The following is a 16,259-nucleotide window of genomic DNA, read 5'->3' as shown; positions in this document are numbered from 1 at the left end:
TAGGCTGTCAGTCAAATGTCGGTCAACCCTTCTGACGGCAATCGGATTATAGCGCTCACATGACAAAATATAATCCTACACGTAAAAATATGAGAAACATGACCCCAATACGTGCGTTTGTAAACGTAGTCAGTAAATATTCGCACAATAACAAAGAATGAAGTGCAATGTTGCTTCTAATTGGTAAAAATACATCACTTTTGACTTTCATCAGTATTATTTACTTATTATTCATTCACAAACATCTGACATTTTGATATTACTATATCAACAACAGTATTAACCATTTTGCTTGTTTAGTACCGGGGTTATCAACAACTTCTGACCCATATGGGCCCCTCACTCAGACAAACGCTGCAATATAATGCTCCATTAATGACAATAACAAACCCTCACATTACGATAAACAGTGCTGATCTCAACTCGCACTTGCCCAGCAATCACTGCGCATCGAAATGTAATCACGGAGATAATTATGAATTTACAAATAAACATGGGAATATACCCTATAACTTTTATTATATATTTCAATGTGATTTTTAGCGATGGGAGAACCGAAGCTTTTCAAAGTTTCGAATCAATTGAACCAAATGATTCGCGAAATGATTCACCAAGCGTTCGTGTGGCTGGTGACCCCTGCTGGTCAGAACAGTGTAAGTGCAACAACAACTCATGCCAAACATGCATAAAAACACCTTTTACAACCTATTGTAAATGTTTTATCGAAAGTAAAGTCTATAAAATGCAATAAACTAAGCATCTAATAAAATTAAATATCAAGTCTCTGTATACTATGTGTTCTTTTATACATTTTCAGGGCTTGTTTTGTTTATTCCATGGGATGGCTCAATTAAACATGCCAATAAGAAACGTTTAAATACTATTATTGCTTTTAATTATACTAATGTTCAACGTCTACAAATGTATAAAACTGATCAAATATCAGTTAAAACCTATACTTGTTCAATGGTTCAGTGAGTCTGCATGATTCATGGGTTCATAAATAATCGCCCTGCAACCACCTATCAATGCCTTAGCAACCACCCAGAACACCATAGCAACGCCCTACCAACCACCCTGTACCCCTTCGCAACCGCCTAGCTTCCCCTTCAGGAAATGTACATTCAAAACAGTTATTATATGTATAATGTATAGAAGCCTCGTTAACTGTTTGATTCACTCTCCGAATCCCTGATTCGAAACAAAAGATTCATAAAGGTTTCGAAGCTTCATCACTAGTGGCTTTTATTTTGAAAATCTCATTGCCACGTCCACTGTTGTCATTTAATAGCTTCAAACATGCTGATTGCGTTAACTGTGTTTATGAGCTGTCCACTGACACTTCTTAATTATTTATAGTTATTTATTTTCGTCAAGAGGGATACAAAAATCGAGGATATCCGTTGCTTTTTATGAGTTATTGTCCTTTTGTTTCAGGAAGTTGCACCCGGCTTCACGCGCGTTAGATGTAAACATGGACAGGCCGGACGCCACATTTACTCTGGCTTATATGGTATTTGCGTTGTGTTTTGTTTTCACGCCGAATGAGTTCCGTTCGGCCGGTCTGACGGTCCAGCATATGTTCTCGGAGTGGCTGGGCAGTGAAGACATCAGCTTCATCCAGCACCACATCAGACGAACAACACTCACGGTGCTCTTCCACAGCTTCCTGCCGCTCGGTATGACACTGTAAACACACCTTTCTGTAGTGGGTTAAACATAATTGATGTCGGTATGTATTAAAAATCATAAAGTTTGAAGTCCTCGTGTTGTTGATGTTCTACCAAAACTTGTAGTATAGACAACAGTCGATATATTTTCATTCTACAGATTGCTAAAACTGCCCATATTGTTGTCACATGACCTTGTCAGGTGCAAATGTATATTTTAAAAAAGTGTATTAAATATTCCCCAAACTGTGCAAAAATATGCAATTTGGACATGTAAGATGAAAATCTGATATTTGATAATCTGATTCTATAACTGCAGGTACATTTAGTTCAGTCCAAAGTAATTTTTTGCTGCCCCCCCAAATGTTTATATTTTTAATGATTTGAATATTTTGTTATTCATTGACATGGATCACAAAATGGTACAGGCCATACCAATATAATATTTTTTGTAAAAGTAGGGCTGTCAAACGATTAAGTACCTCCAAAATAAAAGTTTGTGTTTCCATAATGTGTGTGTACTGTGTAATTATTAATTATATAAAAATAAATATTATGTATACACACATAACACACATACATGTTTTATATTTAAGAAATATTTGCATGTATATACTGTATATATATTTATATCATATAATTATTATGTATATACACACAAATGCGTAATTTATATTTATAATATTTATATATTATATAAATGTTCATACTTGCAAATATTTCATATATATATATATATATATATATATATATATATATATATATATATATATATATATATATATATATATATGAATGTGTGTATATTTATATATACATAATAATTATACAAAACACACACACACACACATATATTATGTGTGTCAGTGTATTTTTGTATCATTGTGTAATCAAAATATTTGATTTGACTTTTTTGGTAATATTTCATTTATCTTATTAAAAAAGCCCTAAATAGTAATTTTCCTAATTCAAATTGCATCCAAAATAAAAGTTTGTGTTTACGTAATGTGTGTGTACTGTGTATAATTATTATGTATTCACACAAATGCTTGCAAATATGTATTTGTATTTATATATATATGTATGTGTGTGTGTGTGTGTGTGTGTGTGTGTGTATATTTATATATACATGATAATTATACATAACACACACATATATTATGTGTGTCAGTGTATTTTTGTATCATTGGTAATCAAAATATTTGATTTGACTATTTTGGTAATATTTAATTTATCTTATTAAAAAAGGCCTAAATAGCAATTTTCCTAATTCTACAACATTAAATTGTTTAAAAATAAATATCTTATAAAACTGTGTCATAAATTGACATAAATCTTGTCAATTCTGTTACCGTAAATAGTAAATATTTTAATCTAAAAAGTTTTGTAAAATGTCCAAATTGTTACCACAATATCAAAAGGAGGGTAGAGTTGGCGATAGGGTTAATACATCAGGCCATGTGTTTTCCTCACATGAACACAGTGTTTCTGAATCCGTGTTTTTCTTGTGTTGCAGGATACTACATAGGAATGTGTTTTGCAGCTCCTGAACAGAATCTCATGTACATCCATCTTGCAAGTCATGGATGGCAAATATACTTTGGGCTGTCACTGGCCATCCAGCTTTCGAGTTGTGCTCTTGCTTTCTATTGGTCCAGACGTGGATGGGCTAATCATCCGATATGCCAGGAGCTCAGCACGCATGCCTTACAACGCTCCAGCTGGAGAGCCGTCGCCTCATCCATCAACATAGAGTTTCGCCGCATCGATAAATTTGCTTCCGGTTCTACTAGCGCAAGAGTGATTGTCACCGATACTTGGGTGATGAAGGTCACGACGTACTCCTTGCACGTTGCCTTGCATCAGGACTGCCATCTGACCGTCACAGACTCCCAGCATCACAGCCTGTCGCCGGAATTAAACACGCCGGTGCAAATCGTCACTATCACTGTTGCCAGTATCAATCCCAGAGTCAAGCCTTTTGACATAAGGTAATTTCATGTTTAGGAAATGGATGTGCCTCCTTTCGTTTTCCTCAGTGATGTGCAAGGGCCACTGTACTTTCTCTTGCAGGCTGAAATCCACAGAGTACGTCGAGCTGCAAGAGAAGCTGCACGCACCCATCAGGAACGCCGCCAATGTGGTCATCCATTTGACAATGAGTGAGCTCTTTTTGGAGACCTTTAAGTCATATGTGAGGTTGAATGAAGTCTACAGCTGTCCAAGTGGCCAGGTGAGCACTTCTCTCGTTCTTTTATACACATTTCACAGACTTTTTTCTAGATTTTGAAGACTTGAACCAAAGCAATCAGCTCCAAGAAGCAGCTCATCAAGTACTAATCCATACCGTGAAACACTAACAATGATGTTGTGATTTAATTGTTAATGTAAGGCTAGAAGTTTACGATGCTATTTTGAACCAATAGTCAGGGAAAAATGTCTTATTCAATTATTTATGTGACTCCAATATAATTAATCAGATTAAAGTTGTTGATTCTTCAACCTCTAAATCTCTAAAAGGTAAAAGTCTTCCTTAGAACCGATAGGAAAATGTAGGATTTAACTCGAACGTACAATCACTTTAGCTTTAAACAATATCAGTGTAAAAGGAAAGATTCTCAAAGCCTTTAACCCCTCACACCACAGATGGAGTCGACTCCTACAGGGGGAGTCGGGAATCGGAGTCGACTCCAAAAAACCTGGAATCAAACACCCCTACTAGATAGGCATTAGCATAGGGATGATGAAGGTCATTGTGCCCTGTTTAATTCACATGGATACTTTTAAAGGGATTTCCCAAGACTAGGGCAGTAAAGCCATATTAGCTCATGTCACCGTTCTATGAGAGAGGACTCAGGGCTTTATTAACAAAACAGCTGACAAGACAAGAAATGGGGAGGAGGTGAACACAGTCCAAGGTAGGCTGGAGAGCAGTTATGTCAGAGCAGAACGAGACCAGAGGATACCAGCGATGGCCTAGCAGAAGGGGATATCTCAGGAAACACACCAGGCTTGCAGCTGGGCAAGGAGAGCAAGCAGCCAGGGAAGCTCTGCAGGACAGGACTGGAACTAGAGACACAGGAAACGAGACAGGGCCAAAAGGCAGAACTAACGCTTAAAGGGTTAATTACTTACCCTCATGTCGTTCGACACCCGTCAGACCTCCGTTCATCTACGGAACACAAATTAAGATATTTTAGTTGAAATCTGATGGCTCTGAAAGGCCTCCATTGGCACAATGGCACGGTTCACTCTCAAGACCCTTAAAAGGTACTAAAGACGTCATTACAAAGTCCATCTCACTACAGTGGTTCTACAATAACTTTATAAAGCGACGAGAATAGTTTTTGTGCGCAAAAAAAACCCTAAATAACGATTTATATAGTGATGACGATTTCGAAACACGGCATCATGAAGCTTCGAAGCGTTATGAATCAGTGAGCCGAATCATGATTCGGATCGCGTGTCAAACCGCCAAACTGCTGAAATTTGGCGATTCAAACCGCTGAATCGACTCACTGATTCATAACGCTTCGAAGCTTCATGATGCCGTGTTTTGAAATCGTCATCACTATGTAAGTCGTTATTTAGGGTTTTTTTGCGCACAAAAACTATTCTCGCCGATTCATAAAGTTATTGTAGAACCACTAGAGTGAGATGGACTTTGTAACGACGTCTTTAGTACCTTTTAAGGGTCTTGAGAGTGAACCGTGCATTCTGCCAATGGAGGCCTTTCAGAGCCATCAGATTTCAACTAAAATATCTTCATTTGTGTTCCGAAGATGAAAGGAGGTCTGACGGGTGTCGAACGACATGAGGGTAAGTAATTAATGACAGAATTTTCATTTTTGGGTGAACTAACCCTTTAACAATACTAGAAAGTAGGCACCACGTTTAACGAACCAGCAACACATGAGGGAAAGAGCACACATTATAAAGCGAGCAGAGAACATGAGGAACAGGTGGGCACACTCAGACAATTGAGGACTGCACAATGGCCCTGTCCCAAATGGCACCCTACACCCTCACGGTCTTCCTCTGAGTCCGCACTTTCACGACGTAATGCCGCTTTGACTGCCGGGAAGAAGTCCGCAGCGTAGCTCACATCAGTGCGGCCTCGGCAGAAGTGCACACCGAGGGCGCATATCGACCTCGCGAGCACCCTTCTGAGACCTAAAATGACAAATGGGACAACCTGCGGTTTCGTGGACTTAACGGACACGCGCACTCAGCGGCCATTGTAAGTCCACAAGACCACAAGTGCACATGAAGTGTGCCATTTGGGACAGGGCCAATGACTAAACAAGAGGGTGTGGTAATAAGGCAAGAACAGAGGAACACATGGCCAACACAAACCAAAACAGAGCCATGTGTTCAAGCACAACAACAAACAAAGACACATTAAACCAAGACCAAACTGACAGGAGAACCCTGACAGCTCAGCCCTACATTAACAATTACAATTAAATACAAGTTATTAATTAGAGCCCGACCGATAAAGGATTTTTAAGGCCGATACGGATACAAATATTTGGTGATTTAAAAATCCGAGATATATATATATATATATATATATATATAAGCATACAGTGGCATGAAAAAGTATGTGAACCGCTTGCAGAATCTGTGAAAATGGGATTAATTTTAACTAAATAAGAGAGATCATACAATATGCATGTTATTTTTTATCTAGTACTGTCCTGAATAAGATATTTTACATAATTGTTTTTACATATACAAGACAAAAAAATAGCTGAATTTATTAAAATAACCCTGATAAAAGGTTTATGAACCATTGATTCTCAACACTATGTGTCGTTCCCTGATGACCCACGGCTGTTTTCATGTTTTGTGATGTTGTTCATGAGTCTCTTGTTTGTTCTGAGCAGTTAAACCGCCCAATGTTCTTCAGAAAAATCCTCCAGGTCCTGCACACTCTTCAGTTTTCCAGCATCTTTTTCATATTTGAACCCTCTCCAGCAGTGACTGTATGATTTTAAGATCCATCTTTTCACACCGAGGACAATTGAGGGACTCAAACACTATTTAAAAAAGGTTGAAACATTCACTGATGCTCCAGAAGGAAACACGACGCATTAAGAGCCGGGGGTGTCCCACAGATTCTGCAAGCGGTTCACATACTTTTTCATGCCACTATATATATATATATATATTTTATTTATTTATTTATTTATTTATTTATTTATTTATTTATTTATTTATTTATTTATATATATTATATAAAACAGAAACGTGTAAAAAGAACTACAGAAAACAGAAACAGATTTCCCTTACATTAGTTATATTTGTAGTTATTCATGATCCCTCAGCCTCTCTAAAATAATATGATAATGCAGTTTAAAAATTATTTTCATAACAGAACAGAGGAACATACAATATATTAAAGTTCTGATAAATAAAATGTATAAAAATACAAACTTAAGATATGAAACTTAAAGTCCTTTGGACGAAAAAAAAAAAAAAAAAATCAAAGTTACCAGTATTAATAGACGTGGTAAGCTTCATAAATGCCAACTGTGTTGCCAACCGGCACGTTGTAGAGTGCCCTCTGGTGGACAAACTATGAAACGCCAACACATAATGTGGTTGAGTGGTGTTTCTTCCATTTTTATTATTTTTTTAAAGGTCCCATGGTGTGGATTTTTTTCTTTATTTTATAATGTGTCCTGAGGTGTACTTATATTGTTAGTATGATTTTTACATCATACAATGTTATAATTTAGAAACAGATTTTTTTCATGCTACTAACAGAAACGATGTGAAGTTGATCGTTTAGTCACTGACTTGATTAACTGAAACAGTATTAAACGATTTCGAAAGAAAGTGTGAAGTTGAATAAAGCTAGCCTACACATCAGAAATCACTGATCACAGATCAGGCATTAATGAACATTGTTACTCACTGTTTGTGGCGGTGTCGAATCCATATGGTAAAGTCTGTTTGTAAAGCCTGTGCTGACATTGACTGAATCCATTTTCTCTGAGTGCTCTGGGCGGGCAAAGCAGAGGAAGGGGAGGTAACTGTTCCCCTTATGACGACATAACAAGGAAGATTCCAGATCGGCTCGTCTGAACTCTCATTTTCTCAAAGGCAGAGCAGGACACCCAGAACTCGGTTTACACATATCAAAATTCTAGCCACTGGGGGACCATATACAGGCTAGGGGAACTCATATTAATCATGACATTTTCGTGCCATGGGACCTTTAAATATTAATTTATCGGCCATTATAAATGCCGATACCGATAGTTTGGAAAATGTCTAATAACGGCCGATAACCGCCAATGTATCGGTCGGGCTCTAATATTAATCTAGAGATATATTCCTGTTTTTTTTTTTTTTTTAACATTTCAACTTAACTCTTTAGTTGCCATCCACCGTCAGTGTTTTTGATCATTTTCACAAAAATGTAATGGCCCACAGAATATTTTGTTGCATGCATATCTGAACATGCAATATATATCAAAAGAAAGAGCAGACCCTCTGCTTTTATTGTTCATTGCATTCTTTTTTTTATCACCACATGAATGTGGGTAAGTTTCATTAAAAAAGCAACATTGAGCAAAAAGCTGAGAAAATCCCGCTATCGTCAAAGACTACGTCTGGATCAAGTTCAGAGGGATGATCAAACACAGATGGAGTAGATTGAGTCCATCAACACCCCTAAAGCTTGCTCAGTCCTTTATCTCATCCTGGGTCGAGATTTCATTCAGTAACATTTGTCAGTTTTGATTTATATTCTGTTTAATGTTGAGGATGTCATTATTTTACATATGCATATAATTGCATGTGATATCGCTTTTTCTGCATCTTGTGTGTTTTGATCAGCAGATTCAGTACTCTTTCGGAAGATGTGTAATAGCACCCCCTAGTGTATAACAATGAACTATTTGGACCCGTTATTGTGTAATCGATTCAGCAATGGTGGTTCTGCATAAAACAGTTCGTATCTGAATGGAGACTGACTTAATTGCATCATTCGCAATGCTTTATGGGAGTCCATGTTGTCGTTTGAGATATTACTTCAGCAACCCCAGCCATCACACTCTTTCAATATCGAGCATTCAGGATGGAGACAAAAATTTACATGAAAGTCTAAATCACTTGAATTTATTTTTACAACTGGAACATAGTATGTTTTAAAGAAACCTGTCAACTTTGCTGTTTCCTGTTAGGAACTTGAACCGTGCATTGGATGCATGCAAGTCAATGCCAACGTGAAGCTTCTGCGCCTGTGCCAGGGAGACGGTGAAGGCGAATGCCAGCAGTGCTACTGCCGCCCCATGTGGTGCCTCACGTGTATGGGCAAATGGTTTGCCAGTCGACAGGACCAGCAGCAGCCGGAGACGTGGCTGAGCAGCAGGGTCCCGTGTCCCACCTGCAGGGCCAAGTTCTGCATTCTGGACGTCTGTCCCATTAATTGAGGATACTGATATTAATTCAGTACAGTCTTTTCATGGCTGTAGGCCTTTACGACACTGAACCTGGTATTTCTGAGCACTTCTATGCGCTTTCTCAAAACCTTTGTGCCTCCCAAGCTACCAACATATCTAATGACAGTGAATCTCATGTCCTGTATGGGCAAAAAATGAAACGGTTTTTATGTATGTATGTATGTATATATACCATCATTGTAATATTTGTTACAGGATATTTATTTCTTTTGGAGGGAATGTGCCTAAAGTCCTGAAGATATTGTGCAAAGGATCTTAATGGCAGGACTAAGGATGACCTGAGGTCAGTGTGAAAGAGTGCAAAATCAAGCTTAAACGTAATGTTACCAAGATAATGTTTTCTAGATATAAATGGGATTTTGTTAAAATTGCAAAAAAAAATTATATTGTGATTTGTCTTGAAAGCATCAGTAATAATGTAGTAGCACAGTGAAGCATTATAGCTGTATAATTTCCGGTTTGTTGCATTTTTATCGTAAAGAACGTAACATTTAATTAGAAATATTTCTAGTAAATATGAAAAAAATGGATTGCTAAAATTGACCATGATGGTATTTTTTTTTATGAAATATGACTCTTTCTGAGATTCACATTTTTATAGCAGAAATGCAAAACAAATGTATAGAAAATATTCACTCAATTTGATCACATGCACCTTGCCTTAATTCAAACTTTGATAAATGGAGAAAGTCCATGTTGCTTAATTCTTGTAATAAAGTCTAATATATCTGATGCACACCAGATTATTTTCATTCAAATTATTTATTGTAATGTTTTAGAAACGCGACCTCTTGTTTTGTACAACCCCAAATCAGAAAAAGTTGGGACAGTATGGAAAACGCAAAAAAAAAAAAGAAAAAAAAAAGTGATTTCTAAATTTACTTTGACTTGTATTTCATTGCAGACAATATGAACACAAAATATTTAATGTTTTGTCTGGTCAACTTCATGTCATTTGTAAATATGCATCCTTTCCTGTCATTCAGACCTGCAACACATTTCAAAAAAAGTTGGGACAGTAAATCATTTACCACTTTGTAATGTTGCCATTCCTTTTCACAACACTTAAAAGACGTTTAGGGACTGAAGACACCAAGTGATGAAGTGTTTCAGGTGTAATTTTGCCCCATTCTTCCTGCAAACAAGTCTTAAGGTGGGCAACAGTACGGGGTCTTCGTTGTCACACATTCTCTATTGGAGACAGGTCGGGACTGCAGGCAGGCCAGTCAAGTACCCGAACCCTCTTCCTCCACAGCCAGGACTTTGTAATGTGTGCAGAATGTGGTTTTGCATTATCTTGTTGAAATATGCATGGACGGCCCTGGAAAAGATGTCTTCTTGAAGGCAGCATATTATGCTCCAAAATCTCTATGTACTTTTCAGCATTAATGATGGCTTCACAGAAGTGCAAGTTACCTTTGCCAAGGGCACTGACACAACCCCATCCCATGACAGACCCTGGCTTTTGGACTTGTTGCTGGTAACAGTCTGGATGATCCTTTTCTTCTTTGGTCCGGAGCACACGGCGTCCATTCCTCCCAAAAAATACCTGAAATACTGATTCATCTGACCACAGTACACGTTTCCACTGTGTGATGGTCCATCCCAGATGCCTCCGAGCCCAGAGAAGTCGACGGCGCTTCTGGACACTGTTAACATAGGGCTTCCTTTTGGCCCAGTACAGTTTTAACTGGCATTTGTGGATGTAACTACGTATTGTGGTACTTGACAAAGTAGTCCTGAGCCCATGTGGTGATATCGCTTCTAGATGAATGACGATTCTTGCTGCAGTGCCGCCTGAGGGATCGGAGATCACGGTTGTTCAGCTTAGGCTTGCGCCCTTGTCCTTTACGCACTGAAATTCCTCCAGATTCCTTGAATCTTTTAATTATGTTATGCACTGTTGAATGTGAAATATCCAAATCTCTTCCTATCTTTCTTTGAGGAACATTGTTTTTAAACATTTCAATAATTTTCTCACGTATTTGTTGGCAAACTGGCGATCCTCGGCCCATCTTTGCTCCTAAAGGATTAGAGCTTTTTTGGATGCTGCTTTTGTACCAAATCATAATTACAATCACCTGTTGACATCACCTGTTTCAAATCACATCATTTAACCATTTTACCTCATTACTAGCCCTAAATTGCTCCTGTCCCAACTTTTTTTGAAATGTGTTGCAGGTCTGAATGACAGGAAAGGATGCATATTTACAAATGACATGAAGTTGACCAGACAAAACATGAAATATTTTGTGTTCATATTGTCTGCAATGAAATACAAGTCAAAGTAAATTTAGAAATCACTTCTTTTTTTTGTTGCGTTTTCCATACTGTCCCAACTTTTTCTGATTTGGGGTTGTACATGCATCATATTCATAAGCAGGGCTCCAGACTAACTTTTTTCACTAGGAGCACCGTGGCCCCCAATTGACAATTTTAGGGGCACAACCAGAAAATTTAGGGTCGCACACCTTAAATCCACATGCTAACCAAATCTACTAATTTCCACTGTATTACTAATAAATACTTTGATAGCAGGGCTCCAAACTAACATTTGAGACTAACAAGTTCTACAGATGGTGACGCCAGCACCTGATTTGGTGGCGCTGGAGGAAAATGTATCATAAGGTTAATATAATCATAAAATTACTATTGTTTTGTTAAGTGCTGTTACTAATAATAGTGCATGTTTGTTTATTGGAAATTTAACAGTGAAGCGCTGAGCTTAAATTATGCAGAAAAAATGAACTTTTATTAACAACAGTAATGGTCAAAAACCTAAAATTGTAATATTCCACTCTTATTAAATGTACTATTGTTCTTCTATAGTATCGTACTGAACTAAAAGGAACACTCTTTACTTGTTTTCTGTGTAATCCAGTCACAATTTGAAGAAAAGTTCCTACTTTTATCCATATATTAAGGAGTGGAAATGTCTAATAATTTCGCCAACATTGGTAAGTCGAATGGATTCATTGTGGAGATCAGAACTGTGCATGCACCTTCAGGACTCCATCTTCTGGACTGACAGTACCTCTGTACTGAAATATGTAAAAAACAAAGTCTCTAGGTACCGAACTTTTGTTGCCAATAGAGTTCAGAAATCCTTAAGGCGCCTCGATCATCACAATGGCGGTATGTGAACACTGTAATAAATCCAGCAGATATAGCTTCTAGAGGGTTGAGAGTGGATGGAATAATTTCTGAAGAACAAGAATTGGGTGTTTGGACCACAGTTTCTTCTTTTGCCTGAACAGGAGTGGCCAGTTAATCCTGTTGACCTGGGTGAATGTTCACCAGATGATCCAGAGGTAAAAGGAAGTGTCATAGTCAATGCTGCACAAATAGAAGAGAATATGGATGTTACAACACACTTTATTCAGTATTTCTCTTCTTGGACCCTTTTAAAGAAGTCAGTGGCTTGGATCCTCAGATTTAAGCAATTACTCTTCAATCTAAGTCAGAAGAGGAAATCATTAAAGCTACACTGTGTGATATTTTCCCCCATCTAGCGGTGGAAAGGTATATGACCATCCAGTGAATATCAGTTTCTGTTCCTCTCAATTCCGATTTCGTTTTAACTCCTACGGTGGCCGATTTAGTCCAAGATCAACATGGCTTCCAGTTTGACCTCGTCCACATTCGACACGGTGCCATCGAGTGTTAAAACACGAAAGGCGAAGCTTGAATTTACGGGTATGTCCCTCTTTGGCTAATGTACTTTCAAGATGGAGGGGCAACATGGCGACCCGCATTCGAACCCCTCACCCGTATGTTTTTTCAATGACATATTATAAACTTACGAGAATACTTTATTACTTGAAAGAAGTAAATATACATTAATGAGCACATATATTTTTGAAAGAACTAAGTGTTTTTAGCTAAGAATAAACTAAAAAAGTTACACAGTGTAGCTTTAACACAATCTTGCATGTGGAGAAAAATTTAGAAAATTAAGGCACAATGTGGCAGAAGTGAGCTTTCTGTGGAGGAGATAAAGAAAGCTAGCCTAGAAATCTAGACGCACACCCTAGCGGCAGCAAATATAATTTGCAGCCAGGGTGTCTAGCAACTCTCTGTTGGCTTGCGAGCTGGAAAAACCTAACTCTGGTCAGGCCAATCACATCGTGTAAGAGTCGGTGGGCGGGCTTAATAATGACGCAGAGTTGCCGCGGTCCCGCGTGAATTCTCTGCTACTTGTAAACAAAGAAGCTGGCGAACAGCGGTCTTTTGAATCAGCTTTGGCTGTGACTCTGGAAGACTTGGAGTTTCTCCAGATAAACTTCCATTTACGTATGTTGGGGTTGACTGTTTTGGACCCTTTGAAATTAAAAATGGATCGAACTTCCAAGCAATAAAACTTATCAGGGCTCCAGACTGCGACTAAATGGTCACATTTTGCCACCTTTTTCCCTGCTGGTGCTACCGAATTTGGCCAAATCCATTCGACAATTTCGTCTGTTTGGTCCGGACCGTTGTCCAGGGGAGGTTTCACACCTGTAAATTTGATTCAGACCAAACTGAAAAGACCGAAAATCCGGACCAAACAAGGTAGGTGTGAAAGGGCCCTGAAATAGCTTCAATGTAACTACACCCTGGCTTCATTTAGTATGCGCAGAGTCATGAATATGCTAATTAGCCCCGTCTCCACTCACACACACCAGCTCAGAGATCCACTCCGTCAACTCACTGAGGTAAACACTGCACAATGGTATCGCTCTTTACAACGTCGGACACATGGTGGTAATTAATATGATTAGCCTTTGGCTTGACTACGTTATCAAATAGCTAATAATGTGTTGCCAATGTTCCCGTTCACCATCTCAGTCTGCCTTCTGTATCAGTCAGTATCTTTAGAAATACTTTGAACAACTCAGAATGTCAGTGGAGAAACGCATATAGTTCATCATAATATGATTCACCCGCGATATTGCTAAATCTACCCGATTTTTATCAACAGAAACATACAGGGATAGCCTGGCTTCTCTGGAGACTCCACTAGTCATAGTTAATGATATGCTAAAGCCCGCCCACACATTGACGTGATTGGTTACAAGGTAGTTTGTGATTTTTTTGAGACTGCCTTTGGTTCACTGCCGTTTTAAAGAGAAAATAGTGAGCAATGGTGTTGACATGAAGTTGCACATGGTTTGTCTTAAAGCATATTAAAACATCACATAGACATATAAACAACTTTAAAAACACAGTTAATGGGTGTTTCTATAATTGCGGGTACATTTGGTGTCCAAAGTAAAAATTTTCTGGTTTTTTTTCAATTGTTATATTTTTAATTATTTTAAAAATATGTGTTACACATTGTCATGGATCACAAGATGTTACAGGCCATAACTATATAATATTTTCTGTAAAAAGTTTCTTAAATAGCTAAAAATCATGATTCCTTGTTGTCGAATTAGTCAGTGTATTGTCCATCATGTATCATTGTGTAATCAAAATTTGTATTTTACTTTTTGGTAATATTTCATTTATTTTATTTATGAAAGCCCCGAATAGTAATTTTCCTAATGCTACAACATTAAATTGTTTAAAAATAACTTTTATCTTATAAAAATGTGTTCATAAATCTTGTTACCGTACCATACTTTGCCTTAAAAATTTTGAAAATATTATTTTAAATGTCCTCATTATTAGATAAAAAGTCAAAAATATGATTTTAAAAGTCATAATAGTGAGATAAATAGGAAATATGACATGCTAAGTCATAATTATAAGATACAATTTTGAAAAGTCCTCATAATTAGATAAAAAGTCAAAAATATGACATGCTAAGTCATTGTGAGATGAACAGTTGAAATTAGGACTTTAAAAAATCAAAATGTTGGATTTAAAGTCACAATCATGACTTAAAAATCTAAATTAAGAATTAAAAGTCCTAATTATGAGATAAAAAGATGAAATTAGATTAAAAAAAGTCTAAATTATGATTAAAAGTCCTAATTATGAGATAAAAAGATGAAATTAGATTAAAAAAGTCTAAATTATGACAAAAACACACAGCAAGACATTTAAGAGATGAAATCATGCTTATTTTTTAAATGCACTTTTAATTTTTTGATTCACACTTATAATAATAATATTTACATTGTTTTCATTTTGTGCAATATATATATATATATATATATATATATATTTACATGCGTTTATTACATTTTGAAATCAGTTTTTACAACAGAAATCAATCAAAAACTTTAGCTTTTCATCTAAAACAAAATGAGTTTCCCATCATCCCTGTAAAGCTGCTTTGAAGCATCTGTTGTGAAAAGCGCAATAGAAATAAAGGTTACTTGACGACTTAAAATTGGTGGAATTATCCCCCACAACTATACAGGAAATTGTCACTTCCCCTCACTGATAAGATCTGAAGCACTTAAAGGTGTGTGTGCTCTCTCTGAGAAATTATTTTAATTAAAAAACACGAAGAGTTATTTTGTAAAACGTCAATAATGTCACCACAAAATCAAAAATTTGTCTGTAACAGAGTTGACAAACAACACTATAAAGAAATTACTTTTTCGTTAAAAGTAAAAAAGAAAAGAAAAAAGGAAGTAACTTGTGTTTGGCAAGCACTGATTTATTAAAATTGAATGTTTTCAATAAGATACTTAACAGTTTTTGCCAAATGTATCTCCAAATTCTAGAATCACTCAAACGTGAAGAACAACCAAAGACACGCTGACCCGTCCATTCTCAAAGCATTTATTTGGCTCAATTCAGCCGCACACGACACACATTACAGATATGCAGCTTTGTGTTGTTACAATCGAAGCCCAACAAGCGTAACAATATTGATTATATGGTACTTCCTGTTATGCTAGATAACAGCTGTCTATAAAACAGTATTTAGGAATATATATATATATATATATACAGTAATATACAGTCAAATTACACTGTTACAAAGAAAAAAAGCTTTGAATTAAATGAACCTTTTTTCTGTAGTTAATGTACAATACTGACTTTAAAAATTTGACCAAAACTGAAAGTACAGAAAGCAACTGTCAAGACATTTTTGATTTGAAACAGAACCCAATTCAAATGGTAAGATTTATATAATTTGATCATGTCTAAGATTACGCTAGATGCCACTCAGAAC

The 16,259-nt window shown here is 36.9% G+C and overlaps 1 protein-coding gene across 1 annotated transcript; it reads left to right on the top strand.

The window, feature by feature from the left end:
• The first annotated feature begins 681 nt into the window (after positions 1-681).
• tmem129 (transmembrane protein 129, E3 ubiquitin protein ligase) lies at positions 682-9,886 on the top strand. The gene is made up of 4 exons (XM_079838743.1): positions 682-1,679; positions 3,187-3,661; positions 3,744-3,903; positions 8,867-9,886. The coding sequence occupies exons 1-4, from the start codon at positions 1,475-1,477 to the stop codon at positions 9,113-9,115; spliced, it is 1,089 nt and encodes a 362-aa protein (XP_079694869.1). The 5' UTR covers positions 682-1,474; the 3' UTR covers positions 9,116-9,886.
• Positions 9,887-16,259: the final 6,373 nt, after the last annotated feature.

This window comes from Gobio gobio (assembly GCF_949357685.1).
Source record: "Gobio gobio genome assembly, chromosome: 16".
Classification (NCBI taxonomy): domain Eukaryota; kingdom Metazoa; phylum Chordata; class Actinopteri; order Cypriniformes; family Gobionidae; genus Gobio; species Gobio gobio.
This window is presented reverse-complemented; position numbering and strand designations above follow the sequence as displayed.

Excerpts from the sequence above, each read along its gene's own strand:
- tmem129 (XM_079838743.1), top strand. The coding sequence starts at position 1,475 with ATGGACAGGCCGGACGCCACATTTACTCTGGCTTATATGGTATTTGCG. Across the intron at positions 1,680-3,186 it reads CCACAGCTTCCTGCCGCTCG|GATACTACATAGGAATGTGT; the intron begins GTATGACACTGT and ends CTTGTGTTGCAG. Across the intron at positions 3,662-3,743 it reads GTCAAGCCTTTTGACATAAG|GCTGAAATCCACAGAGTACG; the intron begins GTAATTTCATGT and ends TTTCTCTTGCAG.